This window comes from Kryptolebias marmoratus, linkage group LG17 (assembly GCF_001649575.2).
Source record: "Kryptolebias marmoratus isolate JLee-2015 linkage group LG17, ASM164957v2, whole genome shotgun sequence".
NCBI lineage: Eukaryota > Metazoa > Chordata > Actinopteri > Cyprinodontiformes > Rivulidae > Kryptolebias > Kryptolebias marmoratus.
This window is the reverse complement of record NC_051446.1, coordinates 3,345,888-3,365,107: the sequence shown is the minus strand read 5'-3', so window position 1 is coordinate 3,365,107 and position 19,220 is coordinate 3,345,888. Positions and strand designations below refer to the sequence as shown.

The window sequence follows — 19,220 nt, the reverse complement described above, 5'->3', positions numbered from 1 at the left end:
ATGAGCCGTTGTTGTATGTGACGGACCCTGTTGTGCGTTCCTGTGTGTGTGGCAGTAAATTGTTTGTCAATTAGGGTCCTCAGTTGTGGGAGGTGCTTCTGATTACATGGCCACCTGGATTGTATGTAAGGAGTGACGTTCCACTCATGTGGGTGGGGCCAACGCAAGAACCAGGCGCAGATGACACGAGATCCAGGCCCAGCCGAAGCGAGAGCTGGACGCGTTGTGGGAGCCGTCGCTTGTTCTGGGAGCCGAGACCTGTGGGGGCCAACCGATCTGCACTCATGAGGAGGACCAGGCTCGGAGCACCCCAGCATATTAGATCTTGGGCTGCTGCCCATTACTCCCCTAGACAATCTTTTTAATAAATGTCTCTGATAGGCTAAAAAATGTTCTGGTTGCCATGTCCTCCCTATCTTTTTTTTGTTGCGGCCATCTGAGCCGGGCCGTAACATTGTAATATATGGATCCATAGTGGAAGATGTCCACAGATCTGCTGTCAGTGACACACTCTGATCTTTCATTTAGTGATTCTTTCATGGAGGTTGTTATACTGGTGTTTAATAGCGCTGGTAAGATGGGACGTCATAGCCAGGTTTGAAAAACTGTAGCAAATCTCTAAATCCTTCTCCGTGGACAGCAGCTAGTGGTCTCATGTCTTTGACAATGAAATTCACAAGCAAATTTGTGATTTGCTGCCGCCGGTATCCTGTCAAAGCTGGGCGTTTCATGAATGAAGTCACATACAACTGACTGAATCGAGCTGGTTGTTCTGGAGCTAGCATTTGAGGATGCCTTTTCAAATGACTGTGCATCGTGGTTGTACTTTTGTTGTACTTCAGCACAGCTTTGCAGATTTTGCATGTTACAGTAGTTAAACCAGAAGAGTCATCTTTAGTGAAATATTTCCACACTGTTGACGAATTTCTACCTGTTTGACAAGATGCAGGCTTGTCCTCGATCTGTTTTGAAGACGCCATTTTGTAGCCAGTGTTCTGTCAGATCAGCTGTCAGATTGTCATACCCTTAGCACGAACTGACGGCTACATGACATATGTCAGACAAGTATACGCTGTCATTACCACAGGCTTTTATTTAATCAGCAGCTGTCATTACCACAGATCTTTATTTAATCAGCAACATAACATCATAATGTATTAGTTAGATCGTCGTGACAAAGACACTCGCGAGCCGGCTAAGTGACATCCCCACTTAACGAGGAGGGGACGAGTTTTAAACGGGGCGTGTTTTGTAGTTGACTGCAGCTGCAACTCCACCTACTTTTAAAAACACTGTGAAACCACAAATATGCATATATCCATCTACATATCATTTAAACTAATGTATTAACTTATTTTTCTTGTGTCTTGTGACGTATACTGTGCTGTCAGATCAGCACAGGCTGTCAGAATAGCACTGGCAATCATGTGACTGCGACTAGTCGACATGAAATGTAAAAACTTGCGAGATGTCCTAGACCGACTAGTCGACTAATTGGTTCAACCCCTACTGTAACCCCAATAAGCTATGCATTCTCATTTTCCAACTTCAACACTTTATTCTCAGCTTCCCTGATGTTGCCACCGAGGCTGGCAACATCCAGACTATCTTTAAATGTGGTCACGTCAGTTCCAACCTGTTGTATTTTGTCTTGAAGATTCTGATTCATAATGCGAATTTCATTTATAACTGCTGAGTTTTTCTCGGCTACAGCAGGCTGATCCATGCTGGCGTTAACGTGAGCAACATTAGCTTTGTTTGCCCAGGGATGTTACAGCATCATTTGGTAAATTTTAGGGCTTGGGGTCCTCTTTAGCAGTGAGTTCTTTCCTCTGTTCATCAGTGCTGATTAAGTTGTGCAACACTCCTAGAGATTGAGCCCTGTTGGTGGAAGGTAAAAGTATGAAACTGGCCATTATCGGCTCTAGCTCTTCAGAATGCACCCGCTCCTCGCCGCATTGCCACCAGAAGTCAGAAATACTTTTAATTTTCTTTTCTTTATCAAACTTCAGGCAGCTACAACAAACTGTACATTTTTTTACAGTGCATAGGAACATCTCCCTCTTTCATCTTTACTAGGATATCACACTCAATACTATCATACAGTGACACCCAGTGACACAGTCACAGAATATATGCAGATACAACATGCTCCCACAATGTAAAGAATTACTTCCCTCTTTAAAGTAATAATCTCTGCAAAGTGTCAAAACATTTTTCCTTTTTGAGGTATAACATTAGGTAGTAAAATAGAAAATAATCGCATGTCTTGTATCAGACTACAATACATATTCATTTAACTGATGGCAGTCAGTTTTTTTGTTTTTTCCTCAGTGTTTTGAAGTCCACCAGACAAAGATAAACCCATAAAGAGAAACTTAAATTGAGAAATAACTTTTCATACTGTTAAGAAAGAATTGCTCTAGTTTTTGCGTCGCCTGTGGCCTGACTCCTGCTTGCATTAGCTGCCTCCTTGCCAACCCTCTGAAAACATCCCCACTCTTTAGGTGACCTTGGAAGGAACACTGACCACTGACCGTTAATGGGCTTTGAGCCTTAATCCTTTTATCTGAGTCTGACATTTGAAGACTCACTGATCTTCAACACACTTCAGCGTCATTGCTGGTGAAGAGTGTCAATGGCAGGATTACAGGTTTGGTTCTCATTTCTCTACCAAACATTAACTCAAAAGGTGACACATGTGTGATGGCATGAGGAGTTGCCTGGTAAGTTTGAAGAAAAGATGTCATAGTTGTAACATGGTTGTAACAATGCACCAAAGGTATTTGCAGTACAATCAAGGCTGTGGCAGAGTGTGCAGGCTAAGACATACGTCTAGGCCAGTGCGTCCATTCCTGGGAACTAATACAGATTACGTAGGTGCTGCTTAGTTTGCACCATGCCCTGGAGATTCTCATGTGCCAGCATGACTAAAGTTTTTCCTAAAGCAACTGGCACCATACACAATCTGGATGTGTGCTTTGTTACCTTTTTCTGGATGGTAAGGGGTGTGATTTCATGAGTGAATGGCGCATTAGGCACATCAAAACAAGTGTGTACCATCACTACTGTATATCACTGTATATACTGGTGAATTCCCTTTTCAGCTTCTCAGAGGAAGATCAATGAGGACAAAATTGGGCACCCTCCACCTAATGACAATGAACAGTACAACCAAGTTAGAGATAAAGTGATTCTACAACAAGGAAAAAGTGAACAAGGTATTGTTGGAACTATGGTCAGAGTACACAAATCTTTTTATATGGTAAAGGAAGAGACTGTTAGGTCCTGGGGTTGTTTGGTTTTTTTTTTCTCCACTAGGGGGAGTCCTGTAGTTGGCTGGCAGGAGGTCGTCTGAGCTGACGTCATCCCCACACCGGTGGACAATCACCTCGTTACCGGCAGCTTAAGAGAAGCGGACTGCCAGTACCTCGACGCCAGAGTGTTGCCAGTGATGGTATTTCACAGCCCCTCCGAGCCTGCTCAGAGTACTTTGAATTGTTTCTCGCCTCCTTGTGACCCGAGAATAATTTGTTTCCTTGTGGCTTCCGTTCCCCTCAGGTGATCTCCGTAGAACCTGACCGGGTTCTCGCTATTTCCTCGTGACGCCGTGGGCTTTACCCCGTGGATGCCCGAGCCCCCACACCCACCGGTGAGAGTAGAACTCCGATCTCCAGCTCTAGCCCGATTGGCAGTCCGTCTGCTTCCCCGACGCTTCCAAGCCGCTGCCAACCTGTCCGCCCTCCTGCGCCGCCCCTCCTCCGAGCTTCCTCCGGAAGTTTCCTTTTTTCCGATGACCACAAACTCACCATCTCCGTTGTTGTTTTCTCCAGCGCGCTGAACACTCAGCAGCCCGGCTCCCGGACCGGACCTCGACCCATTTCTGTTCAGTTTTTTGCTAATAAATTATTATCTTTTTTATCTCTCTTCTGCATGGTGTTCTTGCATGTGGGTTAAAAGTTTGGTTAAGCCCATAATGACAGAACACTCTGGCCAACAAATTAGCCCAGCAGACGCCATCAGAAGAGTGCTGGCAGACCAGCAAACAACTCTGGAAACGCATGAATCTGTTTTAAGGAAATTAAGTGCCGATCAGACAGAGACTAATCAACGTTTGCAAGAAATTGCTAACTTTTTGCGTATGTCTTCCCAACAATCTCCAGCAACAGCACCTGTTCCTACCCCTGCACCAGATCCAGCTCCAGTTGATCCACCCAGGTTTTCCGAGATCCGTCCTCCCGCTCCAGAAAGGTTTGACGGTGAACCAAGTAAGTGCAGGGGATTCATTCTACAATGTTCATTGGTATTTAATTATTCACCCCAAAGTTTCACTCATGACGGCGCTAAGATTGCTTTTATGCTCTCACACCTATCAGGAAAGGCATTAGACTGGGCAGAAGCAAAGTTCCCCGACCCCACCAATTTAGGTTGCTCTTTTGTGGATTTCTTGAAGGAATTCAAACAAGTTTTCTGTTACGACCCTGACAAGACGTCAAATTCTCGAGATCTGTGGAATTTAAAACAAGGACAGAGATCAGTTTCAGAGTTCGCCATTGATTTCCGTATTAAGGCAGCAGCTTCCAATTGGAATCCTCCCGCGTTAAAGAGCGCCTATTTCCATGCCTTAAATGAATCTATAAAGGACGAATTAACAACACTCGAGGAACCAGACAGCCTCGAGGATCTGATCAAGTTAACTATTCGTTTAGATAACAGGATCAGATCTAGAAGACGAGAAAAGGGCTATAAGTTGCAGAGCTTCAGGTCCTTTTTACCAGTTCAACCTGCCCACCCTCCGCCCTCGCAAGACGAACTGGAGCCCATGCAGGTTGGCTCCCGAGGAGCGTCAGAAGCGCATGACCAGTCGTCTCTGTTTGTATTGTGGGAATTCTGGTCACTTCATCGCTCGTTGTCCAAAGAAGTTAAACCATTAGACCCACCAGTCGAAATGGGGAACCTGGTGGGTCAGATTACTGAAAACCCTTCTCCCCGCCTGAGTCTCTCTGCAGAACTATTTTACAGTAACCAACATATTCCTCTTTCAGTGATGATAGACTCGGGTTGTGAACGAACCCTCATTGATGCCGAACTTGTCAGACAACTCTCCATAGAGACCATCCCACTGTCTACCCCCCTCCGAGTATCTGCTCTGGACGGAAGGTTTTTGCCCCAAATCACACACAAAACAAAGCCTCTGCTCCTAGTTATTTCTAGTAATCACAGGGAACATATTTCATTTTTTGTTTTCCCCTCTGCCAACTCTCCTGTCGTTTTAGGGTTTGATTGGTTAATCTTACACAATCCTCACCTTTGCTGGTCCAAGAGACATGTCGAATCCTGGTCTACCCACTGTCATTCCTCCTGTCTCCGTTCTGCCGTCCCACCGGGTCCCACCCTGGCGGTGAGACATGAGGCTGATCCTCCAGATGTTTCATCCGTCCCAGCAGAATACCATGACCTCGCACCCGTGTTTAACAAGACAAAGGCCTGTTCACTTCCCCCTCACCGTCCGTACGATTGTTCCATAGATTTATTGCCTGGAGCACCATTGCCTTCCAGCCGCCTGTATAACATCTCACGCCCAGAGCGTGAAACCATGGAGAAATATATCAAAGAATCACTTGCTGCTGGGATTATCCAGCCCCCAATGGGATTATCGCCATTGGGGGCAGGTTTTTTCTTCGTGGGTAAGAAAGACGGGACGCTCAGACCCTGTATTGATTATCGGGGTTTAAATCCGATCACAGTCAAAAACAAGTACCCGTTACCTCTGTTGTCATCAGCTTTTGAACCTGTTCATGGGGCTACTGTTTTCACCAAATTAGATCTGCGTAATGCCTACCACCTCCTTCGAATCAAACAGGGAGATGAGTGGAAAACTGCCTTTAAAAACACCCATAGGACACTCTGAATATTTAGTCATGCCGTTTGGGGTATCTAATGCACCTGCCTGTTTTCAAGCTTTGGTAAATGACGTCCTGTGAGACTTTCTAAACATTTTTGTATTTGTTTACCTAGATGACATCCTTATCTACTCCAAATCCCTGGCCGAACACAAACATCATGTCTGTCTCGTTTTACAAAGGCTCCTAGAGAACAAGTTATACGTTAAAGCGGAGAAATGTGAATTCCACAAACCATCTGTTTCTTTTCTTGGTTTCATCCTTGAGGGCGGACAGGTAAGTCCAACGGAGGAGAAGATAAAGGCGGTCCTGGATTGGCTTACCCCCGAGACACGTAAACAACTGCAAAGGTTCTTAGGCTTTGCAAACTTCTATCGACGTTTCATTCAAAACTATAGTCAGACTGCCCAACCGCTAACCGCTCTCACCTCTACAAAGATTCAGTTCCTGTGGTCCCCAGCTGCTGAGGCAGCCTTTAAGAGACTGAAGTCCCTATTTTCCAAGGCACCGGTTCTCGTTCAACCTGATCCCAGCAGACAATTCATCGTGGAGGTGGATGCTTCTGACACGGGGGTTGGAGCAGTCCTCTCCCAGGTTTCTAGCTCTGATAATAAGACTCATCCATGTGCCTTCTTTTCACACAGATTGTCACCGCCTGAACGGAACTACGATGTGGGAGACCGGGAACTGTTAGCCATAAAGTTGGCTTTGGAGGAGTGGAGGCACTGGTTGGAGGGGGCGGAACATCCAGTGTTGGTCTGGACGGATCACAAGAACCTCTCCAATCTCCGCTCGGCTAAAAGATTAAACCCACGACAATCCCCCTGGTCTCTGTTTTTCTCAAGGTTCAATCTCTCTGTTTCCTATCGTCCAGGTACCCGTAACATAAAGCCAGATGCGCTGTCTCGCCTATATGCACCAGATGACTCGGAGAGGACTCCCGCCAGTATTCTCCCCCCCAGCTGTACGGTGGCCGCTGTGACCTGGGAGATGGAGGACATAATCAAACAAGCACAAGGTTCTGAACCAACCCCCGAGAACTGTCCTCCGAACAGGATTTACGTCCCTTCAGCTGTCCGAGCCCGTTTCCTGCACTGGATCCACTCGTCTAAGTTCTCTGGACACCCAGGTACCAGCCGAACCATTTCCTTAATAAATCGCAGGTTCTGGTGGCCATCCGTCCATAAGGATGTTAAGGGGTTCGTACAAGCATGTACAGTCTGCTCACGTAACAAGCCACTACATCAACCCCCGTCGGGACTCTTACAACCACTTCCCACTCCGAGGCGCCCCTGGTCACACGTCGCCATCGATTTTGTCACCGGCCTCCCACCATCCAAAGGTATGACCTCAATACTCACTATCATTGACCGTTTCTCTAAGGCCTGCCACTTAGTCGCCCTAAGAAAACTTCCAACTGCATTCCAGACTGCCCAGCTCCTGTTCAAACATGTCTTTCGTTTGCACGGGATCCCTATAGAGATCCTATCTGACAGAGGTCCTCAGTTTACTTCGTCGGTTTGGAAACAGTTTTGTACTGCTCTTAATGCTAAGGTGGTGTTAACGTCCGGATATCATCCCCAGTCGAACGGTCAGGTGGAACGGCTAAATCAGGAACTGGAGTCTACTCTTCGCTGTTTCACTTCAACCAACCCATCAGATTGGAGCCAGTATCTTCCCTGGGTAGAATATGCCCACAATAGTCACGTATCTGCCGCTACTGGCTTATCTCCTTTCAAAGCATCTTTAGGTTACCAACCACCTCTGTTTAACTCTGACGAATCCCTTATCTCTGTCTCATCTGTCCGTCACCACATTTGCCGTTGCAGGAACATCTGGAGAATCGCCACAGATGCCCTCAACCACACCGCCCTCCATAATAAGAGGTTTGCCTACCGTAAACGGATCCTCGCTCCAGCCTACGAACCAGGACAAAAGGTTTGGTTATCCACTAAGAATATTCACCTTAAGAATATTCACCCTTCGCATCCATCCGACCTTTCACGTGTCTCAAATAAAGCCAGTTCAGACCAGCACCTTGTGCCAGCCTTCCGAGCCCCCTCCTCCCGCCCTGTATGTGGGTGGTCACCCCGCCTATAGCGTTCGCCGGATCATGGACGCCCGTCGACGGGGCCGTGTGTGGCAGTACCTAGTTGATTGGGAGGGCTACGGTCCGGAGGACCGCCTCTGGGTCCCTGGTTCCTTTATTTTGGACCCCACTCTCATTTCTCATTATCGAGCCTCCCTTTCTTCCTGTTCTTCTCGGCCGCCAGCTGGCGACCGTTGAGGGGGGGGTACTGTTAGGTCCTGGGGTTGTTTGGGTTTTTTTTTCTCCACTAGGGGGAGTCCTAGTTGGCTGGCAGGAGGGCGTCTGAGCTGACGTCATCCCCACACCGGTGGATAATCACCTCGTTACCGGCAACTTAAGAGAAGCGGACTGCCAGTACCTCAACGCCAGAGTGTTGCCAGTGATGGTATCTCACAGCCCCTCCGAGCCTGCTCAGAGTACTTTGAATTGTTTCTCGCCTCCTTGTGACCAGAGAATAATTTGTTTCCCTGTGGCTTCTGTTCCCCTCAGGTGATCTCTGTAGAACCTGACCGGGTTCTCGCTGTTTCCTCGTGAAGCCGTGGGCTTTACCCCGCGGATGCCCGAGCCCCCACACCCACCGGTGAGAGTAGAACTCCGATCTCCAGCTCTAGCCCGATTGGCAGTCCGTCTGCTTCCCCGACACTTCCAAGCCACTGCCAACCTGTCCGCCCTCCTGCGCCGCCCCTCCTCCGAGCTTCCTCCGGCGCACCGAAGAACCCTTGCGCACCCCTAACCACTGGAAGGACTACCCGGAACTAAAGGAGACCCCGGATCAACACCTACTTCCCCCCCGTTCCAAAAATAACTCCGACCAAGTAAGCTCTCCCTACTCGTCGTTCAAAAGATAAGTTTCCTTTTTTCCGACGACCGCAAACTCACCATCTCCATTGTTGTTTTCTCCAGCGCGCTGAACACTCAGCAGCCCGGCTCCTGGACCGGACCTCGACCCATTTCTGTTCGGTTTTTTGCTAATAAATTATTATCTTTTTCATCTCTCTTCTGCATGGTGTTCTTGCATGTGGGTTAAAAGTTTAGTTAAGCCCATCATGACAGAGACCCAGTACAGCAATCCTTTGTCAGTACAACAGCGAACTGGCCTGAGCTCATCCATCCTCAGTGATGGGAAAAGATAGAATGCTACACAACTTTAGCTCTTTTCATAGGGCTCAATTGAAACATCAAAAACTCATATAGTAGAGGAATCCCTCAGCCCAAAATGGATGCCAAAACAAACTGTTCTGCAAAGGTAAAGACATGCACCAACCTTGACAAGAGATTATGTGATGAAATAACTTGGTTTAAAGAAATGATTGTGAAAAGTGAGAATGTTTCTTTGGGTAGTTAGGTTGATGGTTTTTCAGGTTTACACAATAAATGCATTGTTGCTCTGTTCTATTGCTCTTCTTACTTCTTGTCACCAGAGGGGGCTACTAGGATAGCACAGGACAGAAAAGACTGTTAGAGAGGATAGAGTGAGAATAGAGACAACATTGTCAGGTTTAGTGGATGGATGGTTTGAACCCAAATGCAGACTGATACAGAGCTCCAAAGAAAAACTAAATTATTAAAAAAAATAAAAGCTGATGTGGCAGCAACAAAACTAAATAACAAAAACTTACAGATTTCACCTTGCAAGCAACATGAAAGGCGAGACACGAGGAAACCCAGACAGCGTATGAGAACGACAATGAACCAGTGAATAGTGGACGGAGATGAACAGATTTTAAAGGCTGAGGGAAACGAGGAAATGGAAACAGGTGACTGATTAGTAACACTGGACAGGTGTGGGTGGTAGAGGCAGATTACCTTGGGAACTACTGAGGGAAAGTGAGTGATAGCACAAGGAATAGAACCACAAAAGAAACCATATTAAACACTGGGGAATAAACACAGGGAACACAAGAAACATGAAACAAAAACCCTAATGCAAAAGAAACACAAAAAAATAACTCAACAACACCCCAATCCTGACAAATGTTCTGTAATGTAGTCTCAACAGTTACTGGTATACAGTTTGTGACTTTAAGTATTGTTTGTGTTGTGGAGCTTGTATTAAAATTGGAGACAATAGTTTAGACTGACTTAAACTTTAACACAAACATGTAATAACTCCAATTCAAGATGGCCACCACAGCTAATACACGTTAGGCAGCACAAAAATGTATAACTCGGTTAGTTTTGCAGATATTAACTTTAAAATTGTTGCGGTAGAGAATCATTTTCAACACATACTCTGAGCAATAACACATCTTGCAGTATTGCATAAGATTGTGCATTATGTCATTTACAAGGTTTGACTAAAACAGCTAAAACTCTATCCTTTCTTGTAAAATAATCTTAGTCCAAAGCTCTGACATGAAATACAGTGGACATTATGCTTTCCTTCAAGGAATGCTAGGCGTTTATTAAAAATAATAAAGTGTACTTTAAAATGTCTATTTGTCTTAATCAGTGAAGGAGAGGAGAAATACCCTGATGACAACATCAACAACAACTTCCTCCCTTTGAAATATGAAACTAACCTTCTCTTCACCAGGTGAGTAAAACAAAAAATTTGAAAAATTTTCTGATGTAAACTAATCTGTATTAAATGAAAAGTCTTGGAGCTTATCTGAAAAAAGAATGAGTGCTAACAGTTAATATATGGAATGTTTGTTAATCTAAAGATGTGTGAAACAGTTTTAAGTTATTTTTTAAAGTGACATATATAATTTTTGCTGACTGCTATCTAAAATTGTCTTTATTCATTATAAGATAAATAGAAGAGTCAGTGTTTTACTGTTCAGTTGGATACTTTTACATGATCTTAAAAAATGAAATAAATTATTGTCCATATTGAATTCTTCTATGTCCTCTCCTCTCCTTACAGAGAGCTAAACCCCCCTCGATTTGAAATCAAAGCTGATTCGTCCTTGTCGTGGGACCAAACAGACAGCACTTTTCCTGCTTTCAACCTCACTTATTATGTAAGTAAGTGACATCAAACAATTTACTCACCAAAAAAAAATTTGAAAGAAATATTTTTTCTGTTGACAGTAGTTTCAGTGTTGTGAAAAATGATTTGCCTCAAGGGACTGGATTTGTGGTGAACTCAAATCAAGCAGCTTGAGACTGTACACTAAGTGCATTGTGAGGGTTTTTTGTGTCTTGATGTCTGTGGTTTCTGTCTCCTCTTTTGGCCAGGTTATTATATCAGTATAAAGATGGCTACTTACATGTGCCAGAACAGATTTGCTCTATAAAAAGGATATCTCAAGATGAAATCCTAATTGTATGTGTAGCCGACCTCTTCCGACTCATCTGTTCTGAATATACTCTGCGTTATGTGTGTTTGTTGGTCAAAGAAGCAGCAGACAAGGACCCCCAAGTGTTGCAGCTGACATGGCAGATTTACTCTGCTCAAAACAAAAATGTTTTCAACACAGCAGTTCGTGTACCCAGGCTTCCACATGCACACCTTTCCCCAGAGTGGCTTGGCGTGCACTGACAATAAAGCATGTCAAACCTACTAAACTTTTCTCAAATGTTTACAACTAATAACAAAGTTGAATGACTAGTCATTCAAAACCTTCAAAATAAAGTCCAAAACAGAAACAAATCATCTGCCCAACAGTTGCAATTTTCATATATATTAAACTGAATTATTAACAACTGGATTTTGTACTGTAATATGAACATACACTACTATGCATTTGTTTAACAATCGGTCAACACAAAAGAAACAACTCACATACCTGTTCAAAACAAAACTGTTTTCAACATAGCATTTTGTTTACTCAAGCTTCCACATGCGCACTTTCGATGAGAAAACGGAAAGGGATTATGGAATTGCAACGTCATAGGAAAACCTGATGAATACTACTTGAACTAGAATGGGGCATGAAGCTTAACTCCACCCAAAAAAGTGCTCCCTTCAGGTGATTGGCCAGTAGTTGGGAGGATTTGCCCCTTTCTGGGGGTCTTTCATGATTATTATTGTCTGGCCTTGGGTCCGGACTAGCTGGGAGTTGGCACAGCAGTTAAGTCACACAACTTTGGTACGAGAGTTCAGGGGTTCGAGGGCTCAAATCCTGTTGCTAACCTCTGAGAAATCTTGGTTACACAATGAGCAAAACACATACAAATGAAGTTAATGAGTTAACTTAAGTTCGGGAGCAGGGCCACACCCAAAACCACACCTCTAATCATTCTGAGCAGTCTACTTATACCTCGCTCACTCATTCTACTCAGTTTGTTAAGTTTTCGTCAACGTTACGTTTTCGTCAATGTCAAAACCATTTCAAAAAGATTGTTCGTCTTCTCTACTCACCATGGAAGACGCTTTGCAAATTGATATCAACAATTCCAATTCGGAGGATCTCTTCGACACTCCATCTGCAGCCGAAAATTCCCCTCCTTCCGTCGCTAGACAAGCTTCAGGTTCCAAGTGGCTCCGCTCCGTGATTTTCAGTCTTCAAACTCCATCTCAAGCTGCTTCTCTTCCAGTTCCTCGCTCATCTGAAGTCCATCCGTCACCTCCATTTACTTCCCACTCTCGCGGCCGACAACCATCGCGAGGCGTCGCTTAACAAGCCCTGGACCTCACCGTCATTCCCGAGCCTCTCAGCCACATCACAGCACGTCTGCGTCTCAGCGTTACTCTTCAGTCATTCCAACACGCCAACTTCTCTAATCCTGGACCGTCGCCCGTCTTCAACGCTCTCTGAGAGAAAAAGTCATCCCTTCCTGTCGTTCAGACAATAAATCAAAACTCTTTCAACTGCTTTCATCCTCCATACCTCAACAAACATCTGCTTCGCCGTCATCTGAACAACCGGAGCTTCCCGCGATTATTCCAGCTTCCGCTTCCTCCCCCAACATCTCCGGTGACGTCATCCCGTCGTCAACTGCGGGACCTCCCACCTCGTCGACAGCTCCCCCTGGTGGGAGCCAGGTTACATTACCGCATGTGCCTGCACCCTCTACGTCAGAACTTTCCCAGCTCTTATCCAACGTCATTCAGGCCCTGTCCTCGCAGGCTTTGCAAAATTTCAATCCACATACTTCCTCCCTACCACTCATTTCCCCATCTACTTTTTCTTCTGCTACTCACCCTAATTTGGCTCCAGCTTCTTTTCAAGCGCCCGTGAACCCGGCTCAGCCATCTGTGCCAGGAATTTTTCCTGCAATTCCACCTACTTCTTCCGTACTCCCCTCCTTTTCAAACCCCGTCTTTTTTTCCCCCACTAATTCTAAATGCTTTTCATTCCGTCACCAGCCTTTACAATCTCTCCACCGCAGTTCCTCCCGCTCAGCCTTCTTCATCAGTACTATGTCCTTCTCCCGTTTCACCATCATTGCGGCAGCAGATTTTAAACGGTAACTATGTAGATCTAGCCCCTCTTCTCCAGCCATCTCTAAGTAGCTTTAGTCAATCTAGGGAAATATATACAAGCCAGGGAGTAATGCAATTAAGTCATTCTTTAAGTCCTCACTCTAAAGAGCTCATGTCCATCAAATTCGCCTTAGCATTCTCTCTGTTCAGGGATACAATTTGCTCCGTTTTTCCAGATCGCAGGTCCGAATTAGACGACTATCTCTCTATCGTTCTAGACATGGCTCTCCGTTTTGGAGGCACAGGCTTTTACCAATATCACGTTCTTTTTGCTAACCAAGCTGCAGCCCGCTTACATCAATTCAATCAGGGCACATACTGGGGGCTCCTCGACTCTTAATTATATTGTCGAGTTTTTGCCGCCCGTGCCTCTCTGTCCTGTAATCTCTGCGGCGCTCCATCCCATCCAGCTATTGCTTGTACATCAGTAATCAGTTTACGCACTCCTCAATCAGCTTGCATGCCTTCAAGTTCTAATCGGTTGTCCGCAGCCACCCCACCCCCTCCTATCATTCCAAAATCCCGAGATATCCATATTCCATCCGGGTATAGATATCATTCCAAATTCCAACTACCACTGTCACAATCTTCAGTCCGCTATTTCAGATCCTGACATGGTTGATCATCTTGTAGCTAAAGAAGTTAAAGAAGGGTTTATGATAGGACCACCCTTCTCCGTTTACCGCGTCAGTCCCATCGGTATCACTACACGGAAGTACTCCGGTAATAAAAGATTAATCATAGATCTCTCAGCTCCTCACGGCTCCGACGTTCCCAGTATTAATAGCATCATTCCGTTTCCTGATTTCTCAATGCAATACGCAACCATAAATCACGCCATCAAAATCATCTGTTTGGCAGGGCAAGGTGCCAGGCTCTTCAAAGCAGACATTACCAGTGCATTTAAGGTTCTGCCCATTCATTCAGATTTCTGGCATTTCTTCGGCGTGTTTTGGAAAGGGGCATTCTACTTTGCAGTTCGCCTCACTTTCGGCTGTCGTAGTAGCCACAAAATATTCAACTCTCTATCTGAAGCTCTTTGCTGGATTCTTATTAACAATTGCAAACTCCCCTACGTTATCCACCTTCTCGACTTCCTGATCGTGAATCCTTCATCTTCCCCTCCGCGCTTTGGGCGCGACCAGCTTGCTGTATCCTGTCCTATTTATATCTTTCATCTTAACTCTTTCCTCAGCCCATACAAGCCAATCTTCAATTACGTTCAGTCTAGATTTTCAGCAAACGCTTCACCCCAGGATCCTCTTTTCATCATAGAGTCAGGAAGTCAAGTCACTCGATTCTGGTTCTCAGGTCATCTCTGCCAAGTCCTCTTAAAGTCAGGCATCTCCCCGGATCATTATTCCGCTCATTCTTTCCGAATAGGAGCTGCCTCGTCTTCGTCAAGTCAGGGCATGTCAGATCATATTATTCAAGTTTTAGGTCGCTGGTCATCCCAAGCATACCAGTCGTACATTCTCAACAATCTCAGCGACTTATTTCAAGATCCCACTCGTCTCTCCTCCTTTTAATTCTGTCACTTTTGGGGTCCAACGCTGACTCTGGAAAAAATAAGAGATTTGTTTCCTGAAGACCAAACCCCATGCAAGAGTCTTCACATCTCAGGCCCTTCAGCACTCTCCTCAGATGACCATTCATGCATTCTTCCCTTCATCCCCTCATCCTTACCTTCCTTCATCTCCACATCCCTTCATCCCTTGACCCCTTGACCCCTTCATCCCTACTTCCCTTCATCTCTACATCCCCTCCTCCCTCCATCCCTCATCCCTTCATCCCTTCATCGTTAAAACTTTAAACTTTCATATCTTGGCGTGGTCCTTGCTAGTGAAATGATGCTGGTTCGAACGTAGCTCGGATTAACAAGGTTTGCTTCAGTTGTTGTGGAACCAGGACATTCTGATGAGAAATGGGCTACTGGAACAAGAAATTCATGGACAAGGGCAGAGAACTCAACACTGTTGGAATGCTATTATATGAGCATATATACGCTGCCTGGCCAAAAAAAAAAAAGTTGCCACAAAAACAAAAAAAGGTTACCCAGTAATATTTTGTTGTACCGCCTTTAGTGAGAGATTAGTGAGATTTATTTATATAGCACTTTTCAGCAACAAGGCGATCCAAAGTGTTTTACAACAGAAATAAAAACAGAATACAATACAGCAGGTACATAATGAAACACAAAAAAAGAAAAACACATCAATTATGTATAATCTAAATGAAATATAGGATAATCTAAATAAAATCACGAAACCAGACATATCTAAGCATGAGCTGAGACAGTCAAAATAGTAGCTAAAGTAATCTAAATTAAATCATAATCAGATATAAAGATACAGAAGTAAAAACATCAATCATGAACCTAAGTAAAATCATGAAACTAAACATATCTAGAAATGAGCAAAATAGTAGCTAAAATAATCTAAATTGCTTAGCTTTGCTGCTAAATAGCTTTAGCTTTGATTACCGCACACATTCGCTGTGGCATTGTTTCGATAAACTTCTGCTATGTCACAAGATTTATTTCCATCCAATGTTGCATTAATTTTTCACCAAGATCTTGCATTGATGATGGTAGAGTCTGATCGCTGTGCAAAGCTTCTCCAGCACATCCCAAAGATTCTCAATGAGGTTAAGGTCTGGACTCTGTGGTGGCCAATCCATGTGTGAAGATGATGTCTCTCGCTCCCTGAACCACTCTTTCACAATTTGAGCCCAATGAATCCTGGCATTGTCATCTTGGAATGTACCATCAGGGAAGAAAAAATCCATTGATGGAATAACCTGGTCATTCAGTATATTCAGGTAGTCAGCTGACCTCATTCTTTGAGCACATATTGTTGCTGAACCTAGACCTGACCAACTGCAGCAACCCCAGATCATAGCACTGCCCCCACAGGCTTGGACAGTAGGCACTAGGCATGATGGGTGCAACACTTCACCTGCCTCTCTTCTTACCCTGATGCACCCATCACTCTGGAACAGGGTAAATCTGGACTCATTAGACCACGTGACCTTCTTCCATTGCTCCAGAGTCCAATCTTTATGCTGCCTAGCAAATTGAAGCCTTTTTTCCCAGTTAGCCTCACTGATTAGTGGTTTTCTTAAGGCTACACAGCTGTTGAGTCCCAATCCCTTGAGTTCCCTTTGCATTGTGTGCGTGGAAATGCTCTTACTTTCACTATAAACGTAGCCTGGAGTTCTACTGTTGTTTTTCCTTGATTTGATTTCACTAAACGTTTAATCAATCATGGATCACGATTATTCAGGATTTTTTTCCGGCCACATTTCTAACTCAAAGACGATGAGTTACCACTATCCTTCCAGTTTTTAATAATGCGTTGGACAGTTCTTAACCCAATTTTAGTAGTTTCTGCAATCTCCTTAGATGTTTTCTCTGCTTGATGCATGCCAATGATTTGACCCTTCTCAAACAGACTGACATCTTTTCCTCGACCACAGGATGTGTCATTCAACATAGTTGTTTCAGAAATGAGAAGCAACTCATTGCACCAGTTGGGGTTAAATAACTTGTTGCCAACTGAAACAATCGCCTATGCAGTAATTATCCAATAGGAGGTTCGTACATATTTGCTTAGTTAAATCCAGGTGGTGACTTTTTTTGGGCCAGGCAGTGTATATAAATATGTATACACACACAAACACACACATACATACACATATATAAGTCAAAAAAACAAAACAAAAGTGTTTTCATGTTATGTGGGTGTGCGTGAGTATGCCACCTGGTGATGCACAGTTAAATGAGTGCTATGAACAGTTGAAGGCCTGCCATCTACCGCACCCAAGAGTAGCAAAGACAGGTGGATCCAGCACCAGAAGACCACAGCAGCCCCAGGCTGTTGTGCATCCACACAGCGGTAGTGGAAGACTCCACTACTGATAAGACTAAGATACTGTAGATCCAGATTGCCCATGAAATGTTGGTCCACTCCTTTGGTCCAAGTTACTGGATATTGTCTACGGTGTTTTTGTACCAAAGATCAACTGTTAGCCAGACGGCTCGGGATGGGAAGTAAACATAAAAATGAGCCTGACGTTTCAGGATTTGGCTTCATTTTCTCTAAAAGTTCCTTTTTTTAATCATATACTGTATGTTGGAGGTTCATTCTAGGGGCATCAATTTGTTGCAATTTTAAAATGATTATTTTTGTTGTTGTTGTTGTTTTCCAGCAACTTGATCTCCTCCACAATGCACACCCACCGCTCCACAGTTGGTGGTTCCTCTTTGTGCCATAATCTTGTGATGGCTTTCTTATTTGCAGAAAGTAAGATTTTTACCAAGTGTTCATCTACTTTTTTAATTATATCATATGTAAGACACCCCAAGTAGAGTGTCTCACATGATCTGGGTATTCCATATCTGAGTATTTTTTCAAAATAATACATGTGGTCTCAGGCAATCTTGGAGGTGAAGATGCTCGATGTAGAGGTACTGGGCTGGTGTGGTCACACGTGGTCTGCAATTGTGAGGCAGGCTGGATATACTGCCAAATTCTCTGAAACGCCTTTGGAGACGGTTTTTGGTAGATAAATGAATATTCAATTCACAAGCAACAACTGTGGTGGACTTTCCTGCAGTCAACATGCCAACTGCATGCTCCCTCAAAACTTGCAACATCTGTGACTTTGTGCTGTGTGATAAAACTGCACATTTTAGAGTGGCCTTTTATTGTGGCCAGCCTAAGGCACACTTGTGCAATAATCAGGCTGTCTAATCAGCATCTTCATAAGCCACAACTGTGAGGTGGATGGGTTATTTCGGCAAAGGAGAAGTGCTCACTAACATAGACATACTATTTTGTGAAAAATATTAGAGAGAAAAAGACCTCTTGTATATGTGGAACAAGTTAGTTTTTTTAGTTCAGTTCATGAAAAATGGGAGAAAAAACAGAAGTGTTGTTTATAATTTTGTTTTGTATATCTGCAATTTAAGTTGTGATTTTTTTTTTCTTGTCTGATTTACTTCATTTACTTAATTATTTATTTTACTTTGCTTGTAGATTCAGAACCTGGGCATATTCTCAATAGAGCACATCTTCTTCAAGACTGATATCTGGGCTGTGACTCCCCAGGGGAACCAATTGGTGGACATTACAAACTACAGAATCGAACAGGTAAACAGGAAAAAAAGGTTTTAATACAATTTTATAAAGAAAATATAATTCCATCAATTTACTACTTTGAATACTTTGAACACACTGAATATTACATGCTTGTTGTGGTTCAAAAAAATGTTTAAAAAAATATGACAAAATATATTAGGTTGTCCAAAAACACAAGTTTGTTTAATTACACAACAGCCCGCAGAATATGCCAAAAGCACATTTTGAATTAGTTATGAAAACAGTGTATTGGTGCAGACTTTCAGTCATGGTACAGTAATCCTAAAGGTAGAATCTTACTAGGGTGTAACTGATGGAAATTACTTGGTTACTCAAAGGTTCTAAAATTGCAAGAAAATAAAAACTTTCAGTTACAGTATCTCTGAATTCTTGAGTGTTTGCAATCAAGTGACCAGCAAGCCATCTGGCCACTTTTTGAACAAACAGTTTTTGATAGTCACACCCTATTTTAACATGTACAACTTGCAAAACTGTATTCTAGGATGTGCGTTTTATTTTCTTGCCCAAGCATACACAGATCATATCCAAGTAAGCTCTTTTTGTGAGGATCTGGGTTTTGGTTCCGCCCTCTGGGCGGCGCCACTAATTATTGTTCCACAGGTGTTCCTCATACCACTGATGAGACCAGCCAGGATTTAAGCAGCAGGCGGTGATCAGACCTTCGCTGGAGCATCGAACCTACTGGGTTAGAT

The 19,220-nt window shown here is 44.0% G+C and overlaps 1 protein-coding gene across 17 annotated transcripts in view; it reads left to right on the top strand.

Annotated features, from left to right (window-relative positions):
• Window positions 1–19,220, top strand: part of itga11b (integrin, alpha 11b) — a 158,273-nt gene that overhangs the window by 110,422 nt on the left and 28,631 nt on the right. For 5 of the 17 annotated variants that reach the window (XM_037980767.1, XM_017438585.3, XM_037980760.1 and 2 more), the window contains 3 exons: window positions 10,445–10,528; window positions 10,862–10,958; window positions 18,406–18,519. In XM_037980767.1, coding sequence (XP_037836695.1) covers window positions 10,445–10,528; window positions 10,862–10,958; window positions 18,406–18,519 — 295 coding nt within the window. Of the gene's footprint in view, window positions 1–3,107; window positions 3,458–3,561; window positions 8,378–8,481; window positions 8,808–8,895; window positions 8,948–10,444; window positions 10,529–10,861; window positions 10,963–17,575; window positions 17,671–18,405; window positions 18,520–19,128; window positions 19,189–19,220 lie in introns of those variants that run through there. The other 12 variants (XR_005234300.1, XR_005234296.1, XR_005234294.1 and 9 more) reach the window with 10 other exon arrangements.